This window comes from Lagopus muta, unplaced genomic scaffold (genome assembly GCF_023343835.1).
Source record: "Lagopus muta isolate bLagMut1 unplaced genomic scaffold, bLagMut1 primary scaffold_111, whole genome shotgun sequence".
Taxonomy (NCBI): Eukaryota; Metazoa; Chordata; class Aves; order Galliformes; family Phasianidae; genus Lagopus; species Lagopus muta.
Genome location: NW_026040179.1, coordinates 61877 through 85373, shown reverse-complemented (window position 1 = coordinate 85373; position 23497 = coordinate 61877). Strand labels below are relative to the sequence as shown.

At 54.2% G+C, this 23497-nt stretch overlaps 2 protein-coding genes and 1 long non-coding RNA gene across 3 annotated transcripts in view; 1 reads left to right on the top strand and 2 right to left on the bottom strand.

Annotated features, from left to right (window-relative positions):
* Positions 1-23497, bottom strand: part of LOC125687598 (maltase-glucoamylase-like) — a gene marked incomplete at its 5' end in the record, with an annotated part of 85852 nt that overhangs the window by 1638 nt on the left and 60717 nt on the right. Inside the window, 4 exons of the mRNA XM_048932797.1 lie at positions 16926-17096; positions 18416-18465; positions 21403-21491; positions 22950-23074. Of these exons, the coding sequence (XP_048788754.1) occupies positions 16926-17096; positions 18416-18465; positions 21403-21491; positions 22950-23074 (435 nt within the window). The remainder of the gene's footprint in view (positions 1-16925; positions 17097-18415; positions 18466-21402; positions 21492-22949; positions 23075-23497) is intronic.
* On the bottom strand, positions 1038-2395 carry LOC125687595 (uncharacterized). Its single transcript, XR_007374187.1, has 3 exons — positions 2215-2395; positions 1961-2118; positions 1038-1115 (listed from the first exon to the last, which is right to left on the bottom strand). It is a non-coding gene; the product is annotated as an uncharacterized LOC125687595 (long non-coding RNA).
* On the top strand, positions 8115-13717 carry LOC125687593 (SUN domain-containing protein 2-like). Its single transcript, XM_048932793.1, has 10 exons — positions 8115-8431; positions 9109-9170; positions 9302-9372; positions 9789-9829; positions 10242-10377; positions 10678-10762; positions 11247-11359; positions 11692-11859; positions 12479-12565; positions 13256-13717. The coding sequence occupies exons 1-10, from the start codon at positions 8412-8414 to the stop codon at positions 13361-13363; spliced, it is 891 nt and encodes a 296-aa protein (XP_048788750.1). The 5' UTR covers positions 8115-8411; the 3' UTR covers positions 13364-13717.

The window sequence follows — 23497 nt, the reverse complement described above, 5'->3', positions numbered from 1 at the left end:
GGAGCTGCATGAAAGCAAGGGGGGAGTCTGGCACGTGGGGAGGAAGAAGGGCGTGCAGCAATACAGGCTGGGGGAGGAGCTGCTGCAGGGGAGCTGTGCAGAGCTGGGTGTCCTGGGGGGCGGCAGGTCGGCCGTGAGCCAGCAGTGTGCCCCGGTGGAAACATGGACTCCCAGCGTGTGGGGGGTCCCAGCGTGTCTCTATGGGTCCCAATGGGTCTTAATGTGTCTCTATGGGTCCCAATGCGTCCCAATGTGTCTCTATGGGTCCCAATGTGTCTCTATAGGTCCCAACGTGTCTCTATGGGTCCCAACGTGTCTCTATGGGTCCCAGCGTGTCTCTTTGGTCCCAATGCGTCCCAATGTGTCTCTGTGTCCCAATGGGTCCCAATGTGTCCCATTGGATCCCAATGTGTCTCTATGGGTCCCAACGGGTCTCTATGGGTCCCAACGTGTCTCTATGGCTCTCAAAGTGTCCCTATAGGTCCCACTGTTCTCTGCAGCAGGCTGCCCAGGGAGGTGGTGGAGTGTGATGCTGTGATCTCTGCTGGGCAGAGGAAAGCACTGCAAGGATCCCAGGAGATCCAGCTGGGCCGTGCTCACCGCTGTCTGCTCTCTCCCTTAGGCGATTCTCTGCTGCGGAGAGGGGAAGGACGACTCCGGTCTGGCTGCTTTCTCCCCTTTCTGGTGAGTGCTCCCCACCCAAAGCCATGCCAGCAGGGCTGGGCAGCGGGACTGTCCCACACGGCGTGGGTCTGCAGGAGGAAAACGGGGCTGCGGAGCAAACTAACGGTCTGTCCCACCTGATCTCCCCACAGCTGGCATTTGTGTACTCATCCTTTGTGTACTCATCCTTTGTGTACTCATCCTTTGTGTACTGGCATGGAGGAGCGGACGTCCTGCAGGTCAGTGCTGCAGGCTGCGCGGCAGAGGCCAAAGCAACCCCCATTGAGCAGCAGGGGGGTTTGGACACGGGCTGAGATGGAGGGTGGGCTGGGGGTCGCCTGGGCAGCAGGGTGGGCTTCGGTGCGGAAGGATCTTCCCAGCGCCCGGCTCGGGCTGAAGGCGGCAGCGCGGGGGCAGAAGGGGCCTTTGGCCCATGCCTGGCACCGGGGAGCCTGAAGGGGCCGGGAAAGCCGAGGGAGAAGCAGAGATGCTGTGCGGCACGGGGAGGGCTTCAGAGCCCGGCTTTGGGCAGCGCCGCTCTGCAAACGGCTGGGCAGCAGCAGGAAATTCTGCCGGCGGTTCCCTGGGAAGCCCCTGCGGAAGCCCTGGCCGCACTGCTTGTGCCTCCTGCCATCGAACGCCTTTCTCTTCCAGGTGCGGTCAGCAGGACCTGCGCCCCAGCTCCCAGCTCTGGGGTAAGAACGCTTCCTCGCCCTGCGCAAGGCCTTTCCCTTCCCTTCCCTTCCCTTCCCTTCCCTTCCCTTCCCTTCCCTTCCCTTCCCTTCCCTTCCCTTCCCTTCCCTTCCCTTCCCTTCCCTTCCCTTCCCTTCCTTCCCTTCCTCCCTTCCCTTCCCTTCCCTTCCCTTCCCTTCCCTTCCCTTCCCTTCCCTTCCCTTCCTTCCCTTCCCTTCCCTTCCCTTCCCTTCCCTTCCCTTCCCTTCCTTCCCTTCCCTTCCCTTCCCTTCCCTCCCTCTCCCATCCCCTCCCCCTCCCCTCCCCTCCCCTCCCCTCCCCTCCCCTCCCCTCCCCTCCCCTCCCCTCCCCTCCCCTCCCTCCCCTCCCCTCCCCTCCCCTCCCCTCCCCTCCCCTCCCCTCCCCTCCCCTCCCCTCCCCTCCCCTCCCCTCCCCTCCCCTCCCCTCCCCCTCCCCTCCCCTCCCCTCCCCTCCCCTCCCCTCCCCTCCCCTCCCCTTCCCTTCCTTTCCCTTTCAGAAGGCCGCCCTTGGCAAAGGCAAAGCGGAGGAAGGAAAGGGGCTGGGGGATAAGGAAGGGCACAACACCCCCCCCAGGATCCTTCACCTCTGCAGCTCTGAGCTCTGTGAGCAGTGCTCAAGGCTCGCTTTGCCTTTGCCTTCAGGAACTCTCGGGTTCAGATGGAGAAGAGGCAGGAGCTGGAGGCGAGATCCACTCAGCTGTCGGCCCAGAAGGGCCTCATTCTCCAAGCCCTGTTTGACGTCCTGCACGAGAACGGGATCCACGGATTCACCAGCGAGGTGACGGCGCTGCTCCCCTCCTGTTTCAGCCCTTTCCAGAGGCAGCTCTGCGCCCCACACCTGGCTCTCAGCTCAGCCCCTCTCGTGCCTTGGAGCCGCTCTGCTCCCCTCGCTGCTGGCTGGGATCAGGGGGTGCTGTGCAGCGCTGTGGGTTCCCTCCCCTGGCTCCTGGGTAGCATCCCTAGGGTCAGGGTCAGGGTCAGGGTCAGGGTTAGGCTTAGGCTTAGGGTCAGGGCCAGGGTCAGGGTCAGAGTTAGGGCCAGGGACAGGGTCAGAGTTAGGGTCAGGGTCAGGCTCAGGCTCAGGCTCAGGGTCAGCTCTCCTGTGCAGCGTTTTGCTCACTGCTGTCTCTCCGTTCCCCGTTTGTTGCCAGGAAATCCTGCAGTCGACCCAGGAGGCCATGGAGAAAATGGTGGAGAACGGCGCCTGGCTGCCCAACTGGGCTCTGCAAACCCTGGGTACGTCGACAGGCAGCTTCAGTGCCCTCAGCTCTGCGCCTGGCGCTCCCCAAAGCTGCCGAGCTCTGCTTTTCTGCCCGCTGTCTCACAGAGCTTTGGAACGGCTGAGCTCTGCAGGGACCTTACAGCCCATCCAGCCCAGCTCCCTGCCGTTGGCAGGGCTGCCACCCTTTCCATCGGGTGCTCAGGGCCCCGTCCAACCTGGTCTCAGCAACGGGGCACCCACGGCTTCTGGGGGCGGCAAGAATTTCCTCCTGCCATCCCATTCAATCTCCCCGCTCTGCGAATTCACAAAGCCTCCAGCTGTGCTCCTGGGGCTGAGCGGCTCCTCTCCCCACTGCTCCATCAGTGCCTCAGGCTGGGACTCCACACTTGCCACACACACAGGAGGGATTTTGCACCCCAGGAGCTTCGTGGAACGAGCATTGGCTCCTTCAGCTCCCCTCTGGGCCGCCCCACTGCACGTCTCTCCATCTTCCTTCCAGGTGCCACCATCGATGCTGAGGCGGACGTCCCAGAGTTACGGCGGGGCAGGCAGGCAGCACGGCTGGCTTTCCCCACTGTTCTCCAGCGCCAAGCCTCCTGAGACGCTGCTGCAGGTACGGCAGGACAAACGGCGCCTGTGTGTTGGCTGCAGCTTTCTGGCTGCACAAGCGAGCGCGCAGCGATTTCCTTTGGCCCAGCTGCGCTGCTCAGCCCACACTGCCCCACGTTGCTGACAGCGTGGGTGATGGATGGCTGACAGAGAGCTGACGGGTGCTGGGAGGGCTGCCTGCCACCTCCGGGCAAGCAGAGAAAGGCGGCTGAGCCCAGAGCTGCCGTCCCCAGCTGTGCCCGTTCCCCTCCTGTCCTCCCTGCCCCTGCTCCTCGCCCACCGGCCGGCTCTGCGGCTCTTGGCCTCGCTGCTGACAGACGCGTCTCTCTCATTGCAGGCCGATATTTCTCCTGGCAACTGCTGGGCTTCCGAGGATCCGAGGGCGACGTGGTCATCCGGCTGCCGCAGGAAATCCGGCCCTCGGCTGTCACCGTGTGGCACATCTCCACGGCGGTCTCTCCCTCCGGGGAAGTCAGCAGCGCCCCCCAGAGAGTTTATTGTCTTGGTAAGTCTGTGCTGCTGCTTCCAAGGGAGGAAAAACCCCGAGGAAAAGCTTTGGCACTGAGCCCCATAAGACCCCATAGCGGTGGGAGCTCTATGGGTCTCTATGGGTCCCAATGGGTCTCTATGGGTCCCAATGGGTCCCAATGTGTCTCTATGGGTCCCAATGTTTCTCTATGGGTCCCAATGGGTCTCTATGTGTCTCTATGGGTCCCAATGAGTCTCTATGGGTCCCAATGGGTCCCAATGTGTCTCTATGGGTCCCAATGGGTCTCACTGTGTCTCTATGGGTCCCAATGTATCCCAATGTGTCTCTATGTGTCTCAAGGTGTTTCTATGGGTACCAATGGGTCTCTATGGGTCCCAATGTGTCTCTATGGGTCCCAATGTGTCTCTATGGGTCCCAATGGATCCCAATGTGTCCCTATGGGTCCCAATGTGTCTCTATGGGTCCCAATGGGTCTCAATTTGTCTCTATGGGTCCAATGTGTCTCTATGTGACCCTGATCCAGGTCTATGGATACCTGAGGTGTGGGGGGCAGCATGGCAAGCATTCCTTTTTGCACGGCCTGCCCTAAAGCGTGACCGAAATTGTCTCTTTGCCTTTCAGGGAATGGACGAGGACGAACCACCAACCTCCCTGGGCTATTTCATTTACGACATCAAAAGAGAGATCGCCCCAGACCTTCCACGTGCAGGTATGGGCAGTCCTGGCAAGAAAGGCTTGGCCTGCTCAGCCGGGCCCTGCTCTGCTCTCCCTCCCGCGGGGAACACAGACGAGGCGGCCGTCCCACCTTTGGCAGCGATGCTTCTTCCTGCTCGAGCACAGCAGCCCCCAGGCTCCCCCAGCATCACCTCTGCCCTCCTGCTCCTCTCCACCATCACTCAGGAGGTGGCGGGCGACTTTGGGGGCGGCTTTGGGGGCAGCTTTGGGGGCGGCTTTGGGGGCGGCCATGGCAGCCAGAGAGCCGCCGCAGCAGCAGGAAGGCGCTGCGGGAGGCAAACCGTCCCCCTGCGGGTGCGGAGGGACGACGGCCGGCGGGAGGGAGGAGGGCGGCTGCCTTCCTCCATCAGCAGCGCCGTCCCACGGCAGCGGAGCAGAGCCGGGCTTCGGCCAAGGGAGCCGCGCGTGACGAAGCCTCTCCTCTTTGTGTCGGCAGGTGGAGCCCCACAAAGCCTTCGGCCCGCATCATGTTTCATGTGCAGAGCAACTGGGGCAACGTGGAATACACCTGCATCTACAGAGTGGAAATTCACGGCCACATGTGAAACATCTGTGAGAAGGCGGCCATGGAAACATCGACCACCAGGGCGGCCCCCGGTTGCCAGGCCTGCCAACACCACCCCCCCGTCCCCCAAAGCACCACCTCTGCCCTCCCACTCCTCTCCATCATCATTCAGGAGTTGGGAGCAACACCCCCAGGCTGTCGGTTTGGGGGCATCATCCAGCAGCCAGTTTGGGGCAGCATCCATCATACAGCCTGGAAGGATACCAAGACCCCCAGTCCCCCCAAGCACCACCTCTGCCCTCCCTCTCCCCTCCAACATCCATCAGGAGATGGGAGCAACACCCCCCAGGCTGTCAGTTTGGGGGCACCATCCAGCAGCCAGTCTGGGGGCATCATCCATCGCACAGCCTGGAAGCACACCAAGCCCCGCAGCCCCCAGCCCCCCCCACAGCACCACCTCTGCCCTCCCGCTCCTCTCCACCATCCTTCAGGAGCTGGGAGCGGCCCCCTCGGGGGGGGGCATCGTGCAACACCTCTAACAGCACTGCCTGGGGGAAGGACGACAGGCACAGCAGCCCCAGACTCCCCCAGGCATCACCTCTGCCCTCCCGCTCCTCTCCACCATCAGTCAGGAGGGTGGGAGCGCCCCCGGCGTGCGGATTTGGGGGCATCGCCTGACAGCCAGAGAACCACCGCTGCCATCAACGGGGCTTTCCATGCTGCGCTGTGCCAATAAATACAAATTACCATCACAGTTGTCCTGTTGTCGTGTCCTCATTTTTAAGATCCAAAGACCCCTTTGTTCATGCCCCATCCCCCATTTTTTTTAGCACCCTACGCTTCATTTCAAGCTTCAAAGTCTAGCGATTATTTTTCGGTTTTTGGGGTTTTTTTGCTTTTTTTTTATCGTGTGTGTGTACAAACAAACATTTTTGGGCCCAAAATCTGAATTTCTGAGGGCCCAATGCCTCATTATAGAGTCAGAAGCCTCAGTTTTAAGTCCACCCCTCAATTTTTGCGCCTTATTTTGGGTCAATTTCATGCAAATAGTTCTAGGTAACCAACCAGAATCAGAATCCATCTGAGGTGGCAGATTTGGGGGTTTGGTTCCAGGTAACCCAATGCAGATCCACTTCAGATAGCAGATATGGCAGTTTGGTTCTAGGTGACCCAACCAGGACCCATTTGAGACAGTAGATTTAGGACTGGGCTCTAGATACCCCAACCAGGACCCGTTTGAGACAGTAGATTTATAATTTGGCTCTAGATACCCCAACCAGGACCCGTTTGAGACAGCAGATTTTGGGGGTTTGGCTTGAGGTAACCACATCAGAATCCATCGGAGGTAGCAGATTTGGGGGTTTGGTTCTAGGTAACCCAATGAGGACTCATTTTAATTTTGGGGCCAGCCAGCCAAGAGCTCCAACTGAGACCAGAAACCAACCACAAACAACTTTGCACAATGAAAATATATTACACAAATCTGAGAGAAGGAGAACAGGAAGAGGATTTGGTGTCGCGAGGAGGGGAGGTGAGGGACTGGTGTGGTTCTGAAGCAGCAACATCTGCAGGCTCAGCTCCACTCCAGCGTGTAATCCCTGCCTAACTCCAGTGCAAGCTGCGTGACCAAAAAGGACCTTGGGGGAAAAAGAAATAGAATTAAAATTGATGTTAAGAACATATATACTACAATAATATTGGCAAGAAGTTGTAGCAGAGGAGGTTTAGGTTGGATATGAGGAGAAACTGCTGCTCTCAAAGGGTGGTCAGGCACTGCAATGGCTGCACAGGGAGGTGGTGGAGTCGCCAGCCCTGGTGGTGTTCAAGAGGCGCCTGGATGAGGAGCTGCGAGAGATGGTTTGGTGCTGGTGGCACTGATAGGAACAGGAGGGGGGTTGGACTGGATGATCTTGCAGCTCGTCTCCAACCTTGTGATTCTGTGATGCTGTGTGTGTGATACACTGCTGGGCACTGCTGGTCCTAATAGCCCAGGGCTCAAAAGTTCTCGTGAGCCGTCAGAAAAGCCCAGCGTGGAGCTGGGTGGCTCTTCTGGAACGAAGCCCTGCCTGTCTGTAGCTGACAACAAGCACTGCGGTCCCAGCTGTACCCCGAGCGCGGCTTTGGAGCAGGAAACAAACTGGAGTCTCCCTGCTGTGGCATTCAGTATGAGGAGAAGATCCAGAGCAGATTCATTCTCGCAGTCAGAGATGGGGAACATAAATGGGAAGGAGATGCGGAGGTCGGGGTGCTGTTTGTGCAGACCAACATCCAGGGTTGGTGCAGATGGTGAGGAGGCCCATGGAGTTGTTCCAGGCGTGAGGAAGTCAGGGGTTCACCATGAGCAAATCCATCGGTGCCCAAAAGCAGGAAGGGCTGATGAAAAATGCTGCTGGGACAGAGCTGGGGGTCAGAGGAGAGCAGAGCGACCTGGGGAAGGGAGCAGCTGAGCAACCCTGCTTTGATGTGTGTGTGCTTAAGGAGATTGGGGGTGAGGTGACAGGGAATGGAGCAGATAGATAGACGGATGGATGGATGGATGGATGGATGGATGGATGGATGGATGGATGGATAGATGGATGGATGGATGGATGGATGGATGGATGGATGGATGGATAGATAGACGGATGGATGGATGGATGGATGGATGGATGGATGGATGGATGGATAGATGATAGATAGATAGATAGATGGATAGATAGATAGATGATAGATAGATAGATAGATAGATGATAGATAGATAGATAGATAGATGATAGATAGATGATAGATAGATAGATAGATAGATAGATAGATAGATAGATAGATAGATGATAGATAGATAGATAGAGGGGAGGGGAAATGGGGAGGGAAGCGAAGGGAAGGGAAGGGAAGGGAAGGGAAGGGAAGGGAAGGGAAGGGAAGGGAAGGGAAGGGAAGGGAAGGGAAGGGAAGGGAAGGGAAGGGAAGGGAAGGGAAGGGAAGGGAAGGGAAGGGAAGGGGAAATGGGAGGGGAGATGGGAGCAACCTTACAAGGTGGTTTCCTATCTCGGAACACTGCACCCAGGTTGTTCAGAGCAATCGAAACCGCTGTCAGCTTTGTGAGGAAGCATTTATTGGGGGCACTGCGCAGCTCCGTGTCCCAAACACGTCCCTCCTACACGGTGCTCTCCTCCCCCCCGCCAGCCGTTCAGCCATTCCTAAGGCTCCGCTCCTCAGAGCCATCGCCCTTCCCAATGCAGACCCGACTTGCACTGCCCACCCTGGCCGAATGTGGGCCTGGTGCTGGGCTCCGAGCCCCGGGTTCCGTCCCTGCCGTGAGCTCACAGAAGGCGCCCGGCCGCCGGCCATTGTGACATCAGAGCCCCCGTCCCCCTGGGCCGCGGCGCCGCGCAGCACTGCAGTCCCGCGAGGACAGCGGAGCAGGCGAGGGGAGAGGTGCTCGTGTCCTGGCACGAGAGCCAGCTTTTGCCTGTGTCTGAGTTGGAAGGAGCCCAAATGCCGGCCCGGCAGGGCAGGTGGGTGCAGCAGGACCCAGAACGTGGGGAGGGGAAGCCAGGAGCACCGCGTGGCGCCGGGCTTTGGGCAGCCAGGAAGCCGCGAATGGCGTCGGCTGGGGACAGCCCTGCCCCCGTGGCACAGCAGAGCCCTGCGCTCTGCCCTGGCACCGGAGGCTCTTGCGAAAGGGCCCTGGGAGCTGCATGAAAGCAAGGGGGGAGTCTGGCACGTGGGGAGGAAGAAGGGCGAGCAGCAATACAGGCTGGGGGAGGAGCTGCTGCAGGGGAGCTGTGCAGAGCTGGGTGTCCTGGGGGGGCGGCAGGTCGGCCGTGAGCCAGCAGTGTGCCCTGGTGGAAACATGGCCTCCTGAGGGGGCAGGAATGGGGTCCCAGCGGTGTCTCTATGGGTCCCAATGGGTCTTAATGTGTCTCTATGGCTCCCAATGCGTCCCAATGTGTCCTCTGTGTCCCAATGGGTCCCAACGTGTCTCTATGGGTCCCAACGTGTCTCTATGGGTCCCAACGTGTCTCTATGGCTCTCAAAGTGTCCCTATGGGTCCCACTGTTCTCTGCAGCAGGCTGCCCAGGGAGGTGGTGGAGTGTGATGCTGTGATCTCTGCTGGGCAGAGGAAAGCACTGCAAGGATCCCAGGAGATCCCAGCTGGGCCGCGCTCACCGCTGTCTGCTCTCTCCCTTAGGCGATTCTCTGCTGCGGAGAGGGGAAGGACGACTCCGGTCTGGCTGCTTTCTCCCCTTTCTGGTGAGTGCTCCCCACCCAAAGCCATGCCAGCAGGGCTGGGCAGCGGGACTGTCCCACACGGCGTGGGTCTGCAGGAGGAAAACGGGGCTGCGGAGCAAACTAACGGTCTGTCCCACCTGATCTCCCCACAGCTGGCATTTGTGTACTCATCCTTTGTGTACTCATCCTTTGTGTACTGGCATGGAGGAGCGACGTCCTGCAGGTCAGTGCTGCAGGCTGCGCGGCAGAGGCCAAAGCAACCCCCATTGAGCAGCGGGGGGAGTTTGGCCACGGGCTGAGATGGAGGGTGGGCTGGGGGTCGCCTGGGCAGCAGGGTGGGCTTCGGTGCGGAAGCATCTTCCCAGCGCCCGGCTCGGGCTGAAGGCGGCAGCGCGGGGGCAGAAGGGGCCTTTGGCCCATGCCTGGCACCGGGGAGCCTGAAGGGGCCGGGAAAGCCGAGGGAGAAGCAGAGATGCTGTGCGGCACGGGGAGGGCTTCAGAGCCCGGCTTTGGGCAGCGCCGCTCTGCAAACGGCTGGGCAGCAGCAGGAAATTCTGCCGGCGGTTCCCTGGGAAGCCCCTGCGGAAGCCCTGGCCGCGCTGCTTGTGCCTCCTGCCATCGAACGCCTTTCTCTTCCAGGTGCGGTCAGCAGGACCTGCGCCCCAGTTCCCAGCTCTGGGGTAAGAACGCTTCCTTGCCCTGCGCAAGGCCCTTCCCTTCCCTTCCCTTCCCTTCCCTTCCCTTCCCTTCCCTTCCCTTCCCTTCCCTTCCCTTCCCTTCCCTTCCCTTCCCTTCCCTTCCCTTCCCTTCCCTTCCCTTCCCTTCCCTTCCCTTCCCTTCCCTTCCCTTCCCTTCCCTTCCCTTCCCTTCCCTTCCCTTCCCTTCCCTTCCCTTCCCTTCCCTTCCCTCCCCTCCCCTCCCCTTCCCTTCCCTTCCTTTCCCTTTCAGAAGGCCGCCCTTGGCAAAGGCAAAGCGGAGGAAGGAAAGGGGCTGGGGGATAAGGAAGGGCACAACCCCCCCCCAGGATCCTTCACCTCTGCAGCTCTGAGCTCTGTGAGCAGTGCTCAAGGCTCGCTTTGCCTTTGCCTTCAGGAACTCTCGGGTTCAGATGGAGAAGAGGCAGGAGCTGGAGGCGAGATCCACTCAGCTGTCAGCCCAGAAGGGCCTCATTCTCCAAGCCCTGTTTGACGTCCTGCACGAGAACGGGATCCACGGATTCACCAGCGAGGTGACGGCGCTGCTCCCTCCTGTTTCAGCCCATTCCAGAGGCAGCTCTGCGCCCCACACCTGGCTCTCAGCTCAGCCCCTCTCGTGCCTTGGAGCCGCTCTGCTCCCCTCGCTGCTGGCTGGGATCAGGGGGTGCTGTGCAGCGCTGTGGATTCCCTCCCCTGGCTCCTGGGTAGCATCCCTAGGGTCAGGGTCAGGCTCAGGGTCAGGGTCAGGGTCAGGGTCAGGGTCAGGGTCAGGGTCAGCTCTCCTGTGCAGCGTTTTGCTCACTGCTGTCTCTCCGTTCCCCGTTTGTTGCCAGGAAATCCTGCAGTCGACCCAGGAGGCCATGGAGAAAATGGTGGAGAACGGCGCCTGGCTGCCCAACTGGGCTCTGCAAACCCTGGGTACGTCGACAGGCAGCTTCAGTGCCCTCAGCTCTGCGCCTGGCGCTCCCCAAAGCTGCCGAGCTCTGCTTTCTGCCCGCTGTCTCACAGAGCTTTGGAACGGCTGAGCTCTGCAGGGACCTTACAGCCCATCCAGCCCAGCTCCCTGCCGTTGGCAGGGCTGCCACCCTTTCCATCGGGTGCTCAGGGCCCCGTCCAACCCGGTCTCAGCAACGGGGCACCCACGGCTTCTGGGGGCGGCAAGAATTTCCTCCTGCCATCCCATTCAATCTCCCCGCTCTGCGAATTCACAAAGCCTCCACCTGTGCTCCTGGGGCTGAGCGGCTCCTCTCCCCACTGCTCCATCAGTGCCTCAGGCTGGGACTCCACACTTGCCACACACACAGGAGGGATTTTGCACCCCAGGAGCTTCGTGGAACGAGCATTGGCTCCTTCAGCTCCCCTCTGGGCTGCCCCACTGCACGTCTCTCCATCTTCCTTCCAGGTGCCACCATCGATGCTGAGCGGACGTCCCAGAGTTACGGCGGGGCAGGCAGGCAGCACGGCTGGCTTTCCCCACTCTTCTCCAGCGCCAAGCCTCCTGAGACGCTGCTGCAGGTACGGCAGGACAAACGGCGCCTGTGTGTTGGCTGCAGCTTTCTGGCTGCACAAGCGAGCGCGCAGCGATTTCCTTTGGCCCAGCTGCGCTGCTCAGCCCACACTGCCCCACGTTGCTGACAGCGTGGGTGATGGATGGCTGACAGAGAGCTGACGGGTGCTGGGAGGGCTGCCTGCCACCTCTGGGCAAGCAGAGAAAGGCGGCTGAGCCCAGAGCTGCCGTCCCCAGCTGTGCCCGTTCCCCTCCTGTCCTCCTGCCCCTGCTCCTCGCCCACCGGCCGGCTCTGCGGCTCTTGGCCTCGCTGCTGACAGACGCGTCTCTCTCATTGCAGGCCGATATTTCTCCTGGCAACTGCTGGGCTTTCCGAGGATCCGAGGGCGACGTGGTCATCCGGCTGCCGCAGGAAATCCGGCCCTCGGCTGTCACCGTGTGGCACATCTCCATGGCGGTCTCTCCCTCCGGGGAAGTCAGCAGCGCCCCCAGAGAGTTTATTGTCTCGGTAAGTCTGTGCTGCTGCTTCCAAGGGAGGAAAACCCCGAGGAAAAGCTTTGGCACTGAGCACCACGAGGCCCCATAGCGGTGGGAGCTCCCGCAGAGCCGCAGCAATGAACACTGGCTGCTGTTAAGTAACAGCCGTATCATTAGCAGCCGTGAATATCGTGATACAAGTGATATAATGAGGTGTGGATTGGGGAAAGGGTTCAGAGATGGGAGAGCTCTAACCGCCATCGTGAGAACTATTGGGAGCGAGCATCAAAACCAAGGGGGGTTAAAAGGGCAAACAGCCCAGTGGTGAGGGGGAACGCAGGGCAGCGCAGCTTCGGGAGAGCCCTGCGCCCGGCCTCAGCTGCAGAAAGCCGCCGGGAATTTGGCCTCTGCGACTCCACCAACAGGAGAAAAGGCCACAGCAAACGCATGGCGAGCAATCCCAGAGGAGATTGCAGAGCGCGGCATCCCGGCCCAGGGCACGGAGACCCTCGGGATGCTCACACGTCTCCGGAGCCTCTGCTGCTCTGCCAGAGCTGATGGGGGAGAAGGGCTCCCACCTTCGGCCTCGGCGCGTTCCTTTTTGCACGGCCTGCCCTAAAGCGTGACCGAAATCGTCTCTTGTCTTTCAGGGAATGGACGAGGACAAACCACCAACCACCCTGGGCTATTTCATTTATGACATCAAAGGAGAGATCGCCCAGACCTTCCACGTGCAGGTATGGCCAGTCCTGGCAAGAAAGGCTTGGCCTGCTCAGCCGGGCCCTGCTCTGCTCTCCCTCCCGCGGGGAACACAGACGAGGCGGCCGTCCCACCTTTGGCAGCGATGCTTCTTCCTGCTCGAGCACAGCAGCCCCCAGGCTCCCCCAGCATCACCTCTGCCCTCCTGCTCCTCTCCACCATCGCTCAGGAGGTGGCGGGCGGCTTTGGGGGCGGCTTTGGGGGCGACTTTGGGGGCGACTTTGGGGGCGGCTTTGGGGGCGGCTTTGGAGGTGGCTTTGGGGGCGACTTTGGGGGCGGCTTTGGGGGTGGCTTTGGGGGTGGCTTTGGAGGTGGCTTTGGGGGCGGCTTTGGGGGCGGCTTTGGGGGCGGCTTTGGGGGTGGCTTTGGAGGTGGCTTTGGGGGCGACTTTGGGGGCAGCTTTGGGGGCAGCTTTGGGGGCGGCTTTGGGGGCGGCTTTGGGGGCTGCTTTGGGGGCGGCCATGGCAGCCAGAGAGCAGCCGCAGCAGCAGGAAGGCGCTGCGGGAGGCAAACCGTCCCCCTGCGGGTGCGGAGGGACGACGGCCGGCGGGAGGGAGGAGGGCGGCTGCCTTCCTCCATCAGCAGCGCCGTCCCACGGCAGCGGAGCAGAGCCGGGCTTCGGCCAAGGGAGCCGTGCGTGACGAAGCCTCTCCTCTTTGTGTCGGCAGGTGGAGCCCCACAAAGCCTTCCGCCGCATCATGTTTCATGTGCAGAGCAACTGGGGCAACGTGGAATACACCTGCATCTACAGAGTAGAAATTCACGGCCACATGTGAAACATCTGTGAGAAGGCGGCCATGGAAACATTGACCACCAGGGCGGCCCCCGGTTGCCAGGCCTGCCAACACCACCCCCCGTCCCCCAAAGCACCACCTCTGCCCTCCCACTCCTCTCCATCATCATTCAGGAGTTGGGAGCAACACCCCCAGGCTGTCAGTTTGGGGGCAGCATCCAGCAGTCATTTTGGGGGCACCATCCATCATACAGCCTGGAGGAAGCATACCAAGACCCCCAGTCCCCCAAAGCACCACCTCTGCCCTCCCACTCCCCTCCACCATCCTTCGGGAGATGGGAGCGGCCCCCCAAGTTGTCAGTTTGGGGGCACCATCCATCGCACAGCCTGGAGGAAGCACACCAAGACCCCCACAGCACCACCTCTGCCCTCCCACTCCTCTCCATCATCCTTCAGGAGTTGGGAGCAGCCCCCCAGGCTGTCAGTTTGGGGGCACCATCCAGCAGCCAGTCTGGGGGCATCATCCATCGCACAGCCTGGAAGCACACCAAGCCCCGCAGCCCCCAGCCCCCCCCACAGCACCTCCTCTGCCCTCCCGCTCCTCTCCACCATCCTTCAGGAGCTGGGAGCGGCCCCCTCGGGGGGGGCATCGTGCAACACCTCTAACAGCACTGCCTGGGGGAAGGACGACAGGCACAGCAGCCCCCAGACTCCCCCAGCATCACCTCTGCCCTCCCGCTCCTCTCCACCATCAGTCAGGAGGTGGGAGCGCCCCCGGCGTGCGGATTTGGGGGCATCGCCTGACAGCCAGAGAACCACCGCTGCCATCAACGGGGCTTTCCATGCTGCGCTGTGCCAATAAATACAAATTACCATCACAGTTGTCCTGTTGTCGTGTCCTCATTTTTAAGATCCAAAGACCCCTTTGTTCATGCCCCATACCCCCATTTTTTTTAGCACCCTACGCTTCATTTCAAGCTTCAAAGTCTAGCGATTATTTTTCGGTTTTTGGGGTTTTTTTGCTTTTTTTTTATCGTGTGTGTGTACAAACAAACATTTTTGGGCCCCAAATCTGAATTTCTGAGGGCCCAATGCCTCATTATAGAGTCAGAATCCTCAGTTTTAAGTCCACCCCTCAATTTTTGCGCCTTATTTTGGGTCAATTTCATGCAAATAGTTCTAGGTAACCAACCAGAATCAGAATCCATCTGAGGTGGCAGATTTGGGGGTTTGGTTCCAGGTAACCCAATGGAGATCCACTTGAGATAGCAGATATGGCAGTTTGGTTCTAGGTGACCCAACCAGGACCCATTTGAGACAGTAGATTTATAATTTGGCTCTAGATATCCCAACCAGGACCCGTTTGAAACAGCAGATTTGGGGGTTTGGCTTGAGGTAACCACATCAGAATCCATCGGAGGTAGCAGATTTGGGGGTTTGGTTCTAGGTAACCCAACCAGGACCCATCTGAGGTGGCAGATTTGGGGGTTTGGTTCCAGGTAACCCAACCAGGACCCATTTGAGAGGAGAATTGGGGGGCTTGGTTCTAAGTAACCCAATGGAGACCAACTTGAGATAGCAGATTTGGGGGTTTGGTTCCACGTAACCCAACCAGCACCCATTTGGGACAGCAGATTTGGGGGTTTGGTTCCACGTAACCCAACCAGCACCCATTTGGGACAGCAGATTTGGGGGTTTGGTTCCAGGTAACCCAATGAGGACTCATTTTAATTTTGGGGCCAGCCAGCCAAGAGCTCCAACTGAGACCAGAAACCCACCACAAACACTTTGCACAATGAAAATATATTACACAAATCTGAGAGAAGGAGAACAGGAAGAGGATTTGGGGTCGCGAGGAGGGGAGGTGAGGGACTGGTGTGGTTCTGAAGCAGCAACATCTGCAGGCTCAGCTCCACTCCAGCGTGTAATCCCTGCCTAACTCCAGTGCAAGCTGCGTGACCAAAAGGACCTTGGGGGAAAAAAGAAATAGAATTAAAATTGATGTTAAGAACATATATACTACAATAATATTTTTTTTAAAGCAAAAGTCTTTTTAAAAAATGACAAGCAAAAAGTCTTGGGCTGAAGCGACCATTTTTTGGTGCAATAGCTCGACGTTTCAACCTCGCCTTGCTGTATTTCTCTTCACTTTTACCCACGTTTTTCTACATCAGAGTCCCATCGTTTCACCTCTTGGGACACAAAGAATCCTTTCTTTCATTGATCACCACCACCCAGCAATTCCCCATTTTGACCCTTTCCCAGTCCACCTTCCATCTCTTACTCCAAAACACTCATTTTTTCTACCCAATAATTCCATTCTTTAACTTTTCCCCTGAACCTTCCATTTCTTCCCCCAAAACGCTCATTTTTCTACCCATCAATTCCCCATCTTGACCTTCTCCCACTCAATTCCATCTCTTCCCCCAAAACACTCATTCTTCTACCCAATAATTCCATTCTTCAACTTTTCCCACTCCACCTTCCATCTCTCCCCCCAAAACACCCATTTATTTCCCCACCCATCAATTCCCCATCTTGACCTTTTCCCACTCAATATTCCATCTCTTCCCCAAAACACCCATTTCCCCTCCCATCAATTCCCCATTTTGACCTTCTCCCACTCAACCTTCACCTCTTCCCCCAAAACACCCATTTCCCCACCCAGCAATTCCCCATTTTGACCTTTTCCCACTCAATTCCATCTCTTCCCCCAAAACACTCATTCTTCTACCCAATAATTCCATTCTTCAACTTTTCCCACTCCACCTTCCATCTCTCCCCCCAAAACACCCATTTATTTCCCCACCCATCAATTCCCCATCTTGACCTTTTCCCACTCAATCCTCACCTCTTCCCCCTAAACACTCATTTTTCTACCCATCAATTCCCATCTTGACCCTTTCCCATCCACCTTCCATCTCCCAACACACAATCCCCCATTTCCCCACCCAGCAGTTCCCCATCTTGACCTTTTCCCCCTCCACCTTCCACCTCCCCCCCCATCCCCCATTTCCCCACCCATCAATTCCCCATTTTGACCTTTTCCCACTCAACTTCCATCTCTTCCCCCAAAACACTCATTTTTCTATCCATCAATTCCCCATTTTGACCTTCTCCCACTCCACCTTCCATCTCCCAACACACGACCCCCCATTTCCCCACTCATCAGTCCCCCATTTTGGCCTATCCCCCTCCACCTTCCACCTCCCCCCCTCGGCCCCCCATTTCCCCACCCATCAATTCCCCATTTTGACCTTCTCCCACTCCACCTTCCATCTCTTCCCCAAAAAACTCATTTTTCCACACAATAATTCCCATCTTGACCCTTTCCCATCCACCTTCCATCTCCCAACACACAACCCCCCATTCCCCACCCAGCAATTCCCCATTTTGACCTTTTCCCACTCAACTTCCATCTCTTCCCCCAAACACTCATTTTTCTACCCAATAATTCCATCTTCAACTTTTTCCATTCAACCTTCCATCTCTTCCCCAAAACACCCATTTCCCCACCCAGCAGTTCCCCATTTTGACCTTCTCCCCCTCCCCCTTCCACCTCCCCCCCTCGCCCCCCATTTCCCCTCCCATCACCCCCCCCATACCTGCGTCGCGCTGTCGTACAGCAGGATGTGCTGCGATGGCAGCTGAGCTCCGTTCTCGTAGACGCGGAGCTGCTGCACGGCGCCGCTCTGCCCCAGCACCCTGATGGTGTCGAAGTGCAGCGCGCTGGGCTCGGCGAAACCGCGGTGCAGAGCGCGGATCTGCAGGGAGCTCTGGTGGGGAATGGAACCGAGAGCGGGCTGAGCTCGCCTGGGGCCCAGCGCACCGCAATGCAGACCCTGAAGTGTCACTGACCTTCATTTGACCTCTTTTATTTTGCTTCATTTCCCTTTATTTCATTTCCTTTCCCTTTATCTTACTTCATTTCCTTTTATTTTACCTCATTTCCTTTTTTTTTTTGCTTCAGTTCCTTTTATTTTACTTCCTTTCATTTTCCTTCATTTCCTTTTATTTTACCTCATTTCCTTTTATATTTTACTTCATTTCCCTTTATTTTACTTCCTTTCCTTCTATTTTACTTCATTTCACTTTATTTTACCCCATTGCCCTTCATTTTACCTCATTTCCCTTTATTTTGCTTCATTTCCCTTTATTTCCTTTTATCTTACTTCCTTTTATTTTACCTCATTTCATTTCCTTTTATTTTCCTTCATTTCCCTTTATTTCATTTCCTTTCCTTTTATCTTCATTTCCTTTTATTTTACCTCATTTCCATTTTTTTTTTGCTTCATTTCCTTTTATTTTACTTCCTTTCATTTTCCTTCATTTCCTTTTGTTTTACCTCTTTTCCTTTGATTTTGCTTCATTTCCTTTTCTTTCATTTCCTTTTATTTTACCTCATTTCATTTCCTTTTATTTTCCTTCATTTCCTTTTATTTTACCTCATTTCCTTTTGTATTTTACTTCATTTCCCTTTATTTTACTTCCTTTCTTTTTATTTTGTTTCATTTCCCTTTATTTTACCCCATTGCCCTTCATTTTACCTCATTTCCCTTTATTATGCTTCATTTCCCTTTATTTCCTTTTATCTTACTTCATTTCCTTTTATTTTACCTCATTTCGTTTCCTTTTATTTTACTTCCTTTCCTTTTATTTTACCTCATTTCCTTTTATTTTACTTCATTTCCTTTTAATTCATTTTACTTCATTTCATTTCATTTCATTTCATTTCATTTCATTTCATTTCATTTCATTTCATTTCGCTTCATTTCGCTTCATTCCATTTCATTTTACTTGATTATGTTTTACTCCCTCCCCTCCCCTCCCCTCCCCTCCCCTCCCCTCCCCTCCCCTCCCCTCCCCTCCCCTCCCCTCCCCTCCCCTCCCCTCCCCTTCCCTTCCCTTCCCTTCCCTTCCCTTCCCTTCCCTTCCCTTCCCTTCCCTTCCCTTCCCTTCCCTTCCCTTCCCTTCCCTTCCCTTCCCTTCCCTTCCCTTCCCTTCCCTTCCCTTCCCTTCCCTTCCCTTCCCTTCCCTTCCCTTCCCTTCCCTCCCCTCCCCTCCCCTTCCCTCCCCTTCCCTTCCCTTCCCCAACCTGACGAGCAATGAAGGAGGTCAGCAGATAGGCGCCGTCCTCGTAGGCATCTGGAGGAGAAGAAAACGATGCATCCAACTGGATTAATGAGCTCTTAGCTAATTAGAGAGCTTCTATGTGCGCAGCTGGATGTTCATTAAGAACGATTTTTGGAGTTATTTAGGGCAGTGCAGATTAGGGCGTAAGAGACGCTTAATGATCTCTGTTGTGATTTGATTAATTGCCTCTTGTTATCTCTTAAGTATCTCCTATTAGTTCCTAAATATCCTTATTATTATTATTATTATTATTGTTATTATTATTGTTATTATTATTGTTATTATTATTATTAATTCTTAAATATCTTAGCTCTTCAATATCTCTTCTTGTGTCTAAATATGTCTTATCTGAATTAATTAATATCAAGGAAATCTTCTGACTTGTTTATACGTCTTATTAATTATCTCTCGTTGTTTCTTAAAAATCTCCTACTTATTAATTACAATTAATTTAATCAAGGTAAATCCACTGAATCCCTTTGTTATTTTATTTTATTTTCTTCCCAGAAATGCTCTCATTTTGGCTATTTTTTACCCTATTTTAGCCATTTTTTTGCCCATTTTGGCCCATTTTTACCCCATTTTGGCTATTTTTTACCCCACTTTGGCCCATTTTTACCCCATTTTGCCCATTTTTACCCCACTTTGGCCATTTTTTACCCCATTTTGGCCATTTTTTACAACACGTTGGCCCATTTTTTTGCCCATTTTGCCCATTTTTACCCCACTTCAGTCATTTTTATCCCATTTTGGTTATTTTTTCCCCCATTTTGGCCCATTTTTCCCCCATTTTAGCCCATTTTTACACCACTTTGGCCCATTTTTCCCCCATTTTGGCCCATTTTTCCCCCATTTTGGCCCATTTTTACACCACTTTGGCCCATTTTCCCCCCATTTTGGCCCATTTTTACCCCACTTTGGCCCATTTTTATTCCATTTTGGCCATTTTTTACCCCATTTTGGCCCATTTAACCTCAGCTCAATTCAGATCTTTTTCCCCTTTCACCTCTCAAAAAATTCCACACGTTTCGCCAAATCCCAAACCATCATCACCATCATCATCACCATCATCATCGCCATCATCATCGCGACCATCATCGCCATCATCATCACCACCATCATCACCATCATCGCCATCATCATCGCCATCATCATCGCCATCATCATCGCCACCATCATCGCCATCATCATCACCACCATCATCACCATCATCATCGCCATCATCATCACCATCATCACCACCATCATCACCATCATCATCGCCATCATCATCACCATCATCGCCATCATCATCACCACCATCATCACCATCATCACCATCACCATCACCATCATCATCGCCATCATCATCACCACCATCATCACCATCATCACAATCACCATCATCATCGCCATCATCATCACCACCATCATCACCATCATCACCATCACCATCACCATCATCATCGCCATCATCATCACCATCATCATCGCCATCATCATCACCATCATCATCACCATCATCATCACCATCATCGCCATCATCATCGCCATCATCATCACCATCATCATCACCATCATCGCCATCATCATCGCCATCATCATCACCATCATCATCGCCATCATCATCACCACTATCATCACCATCATCACCATCACCATCACCATCATCATCGCCATCATCATCACCATCATCATCACCATCATCGCCATCATCATCGCCATCATCATCACCATCATCATCGCCATCATCATCACCACCATCATCACCATCATCATCACCATCATCATCGCCATCATCATCACCATCATCATCACCATCATCGCCATCATCATCGCCATCATCATCGCCATCATCATCGCCATCATCATCGCCATCACCATCGCCATCATCATCACCATCATCATCGCCATCATCATCACCACCATCATCACCATCATCATCACCATCATCATCGCCATCATCATCACCATCATCGCCATCATCATCGCCATCATCACCATCATCATCACCACCATCATCACCATCATCACCATCATCATCATCGCCATCATCATCACCATCATCATCGCCATCATCACCATCATCGTCACCATCATCACCACCATCATCATCACCATCATCATCGCCATCATCATCACCACCATCATCACCATCATCACCACCATCATCACCATCATCACCATCATCATCACCATCATCATCGCCATCATCATCACCATCATCATCGCCATCATCATCGCCATCATCATCACCACCATCATCACCATCATCACCATCATCATCACCATCATCATCGCCATCATCATCACCATCATCATCGCCATCATCACCATCATCATCACCATCATCATCGCCATCATCATCACCATCATCATCACCATCATCGCCATCATCATCACCATCATCATTGCCATCATCATCACCATCATCGCCATCATCATCACCATCATCATCGCCATCATCATCACCATCATCATCGCCATCATCATCACCACCATCATCACCATCATCACCATCATCATCACCATCATCATCGCCATCATCATCGCCATCATCATCGCCATCATCATCGCCATCATCATCACCATCATCATCACCACCATCATCACCATCATCACCATCATCATCACCATCATCATCACCATCATCATCGCCACCATCATCGCCATCGTCATCACCATCATCATCACCATCATCATCACCATCATCATCGCCATCATCATCACCATCATCACCATCATCACCATCATCACCATCATCATCACCATCATCACCATCATCACCATCATCATCACCACCATCATCACCATCATCACCATCATCACCATCATCATCACCATCATCCCAATCATTCCCGCCATCATTTCTACTTTAGGCTGGCAAATCCCAGAGCCGCAATAACAAAACTCTTCTTTTTTCTCAGGGTGGCTGCCCCAAATTTGGGGGAATTCCCCCTAAATCCGCACCGATTCTCACGCCGTCATCCCAGTAGAGCTGCCCCTCCGCCTCTTGACTGTCGTTCAGAGCCACCAGAAGGGCCAATGGATTCTTTCGGCTGCCAAGAAGAATAAAAATAAGGCAATTGCTTCCCCCCCAACCCCCCCAGAATCCTATTTTTGCATTCCCCAGAAATTAAATCTGATTTTTAATGCTAATTAATCGCGCCCCAACAACGGACGTCACACGCAACCCCCTGTGAGTTCGTTCTCACGGCACTTGGGGTGCTGGAATTTGATTGAGAGGGGGGTGGATGGGGGAAAACAAGAAGGAGGATGACAAAAAGGGAGGAAACTGCCCCAAAATTCAGATCAGCATTCTGAAAATCCCACAGATTCTGGTGTTTTCAACGGGGGAACACATCAATATTGATAAAAATCTCATTCTAATTGCTTGTAATGCCATTTAACAAATTTAATTGGGAGTGGAACAGAAGGAGGACGACAAAAAGAGAGGAAACTGCCCCAACATTCAGCTCGATTGCCTGAAATCCCTGCAAAATTGGAGGTGTTTGCAATGTGAAAAAGCATTGATGTAAATCAAAATCTCATTCTAATTGCTTGTAATGCAATTGAATAAGTTTAATTGAGAGCAGAACAGAAGGAAGACGACAAAAAGAGAGGAAACAGCCCCAAAATTCAGATCAGCATTCTGAAAATCCCACAGATTATGGTGTTTTCAATGGGGGAACACATCGATATTAATAATAATCTCATTCTAATTGCTTTTAATGCCATTTAACAAATTTAATTGGGAGTGGAACAGAAGGAGGATGACAAAAAGAGAGGAAACTGCCCCAAAATTCAGCTCGATTGCCTGAAATTCCTGCAAAATTGGAGGTGTTCGCCATGGGAAAATGCATCAATGTTAATTAAAATCTCATTCTAATTGCTTGTAATGCAATTTAATAAGTTTAATAAGTTTAATTGGGAGCAGAACAGAAGGAAGACGACAAAAAGAGAGGAAACTGCCCCAAAATTCAGAACCATTTTGTGAAATTGCTGCAAAATTGGAGGTTTTTGCAATGTGAAAAAACGCTGATATTAAGGGAAATTTCATTCTAATTGCTTTTAGTAAGTTTAAATTTGACTGAGAGTGGAGCAGAAGGAAGATGACAAAAAGAGAGGAAGCTGCCCCAAAATTCAGACCAGTATTCTGAAAATCCCACAAATTCTGGTGTTTGCAATGGGGGAACAAATTGATATTAATCAAAATTTCATTCTAACTGCTTTTAATGCCATTTAACAAATTTAATTGAGAGCGGAACAGAAGGAGGACGACAAAAAGAGAGGAAACTGCCCCAAAATTCAGATCAGCATTCTGAAAATCCCACAAATTCTGTTGTTTCCAACATGGAAACGTGACGGCTTTTGTGAAAACTGAAGGCAAAAGAAAATGAATTCCCAGCCTGATTCACCTGCAATCTGAGATAATCACTGCTGGGTCAAACCGTGACCAAAAAAGGTCTGAAATTTGAGTGGAATTTTGAAGGGAATCGGTCAATTCCTGGTGCTACCTGTAGGCCGTGTTGTTGGCGGGGCTCTGCTGGGGGAGGATGAAACCCCCGCGGACGTGGAGGTTGATGTGCTCCAAAGGCGAGGGCAGCGTTCGGAATTCACCCCGGAATCCGACGTATTCACCCTATTTTTTTTTGGGGGGGGGGGGGGGGGGGGGGGGGGGTAAAAAGTAGAAATGATGCCACAAATCCCATCGATTTGATGAAATATTCATAGAATCACAGAATCACAAGGTTGGAGACGAGCTGCAAGATCATCCAGTCCAACCCCCCTCCTGTTCCTATCAGTGCCACCAGCACCAAACCATCTCTCGCAGCTCCTCATCCAGGCGCCTCTTCAACACCACCAGGGCTGGCGACTCCACCACCTCCCTGTGCAGCCATTGCAGTGCCTGACCACCCTTTGAGAGCAGCAGTTTCTCCTCATATCCAACCTAAACCTCCTCTGCTACAACTTCTTGCCATTTCCTCGGCTCCTGCTATTTGCCTGGGAGAAGAGGCCAGGCCCTTTTGCACCACAGCCTCCCTCCATGCAGTTGTACAGTGCA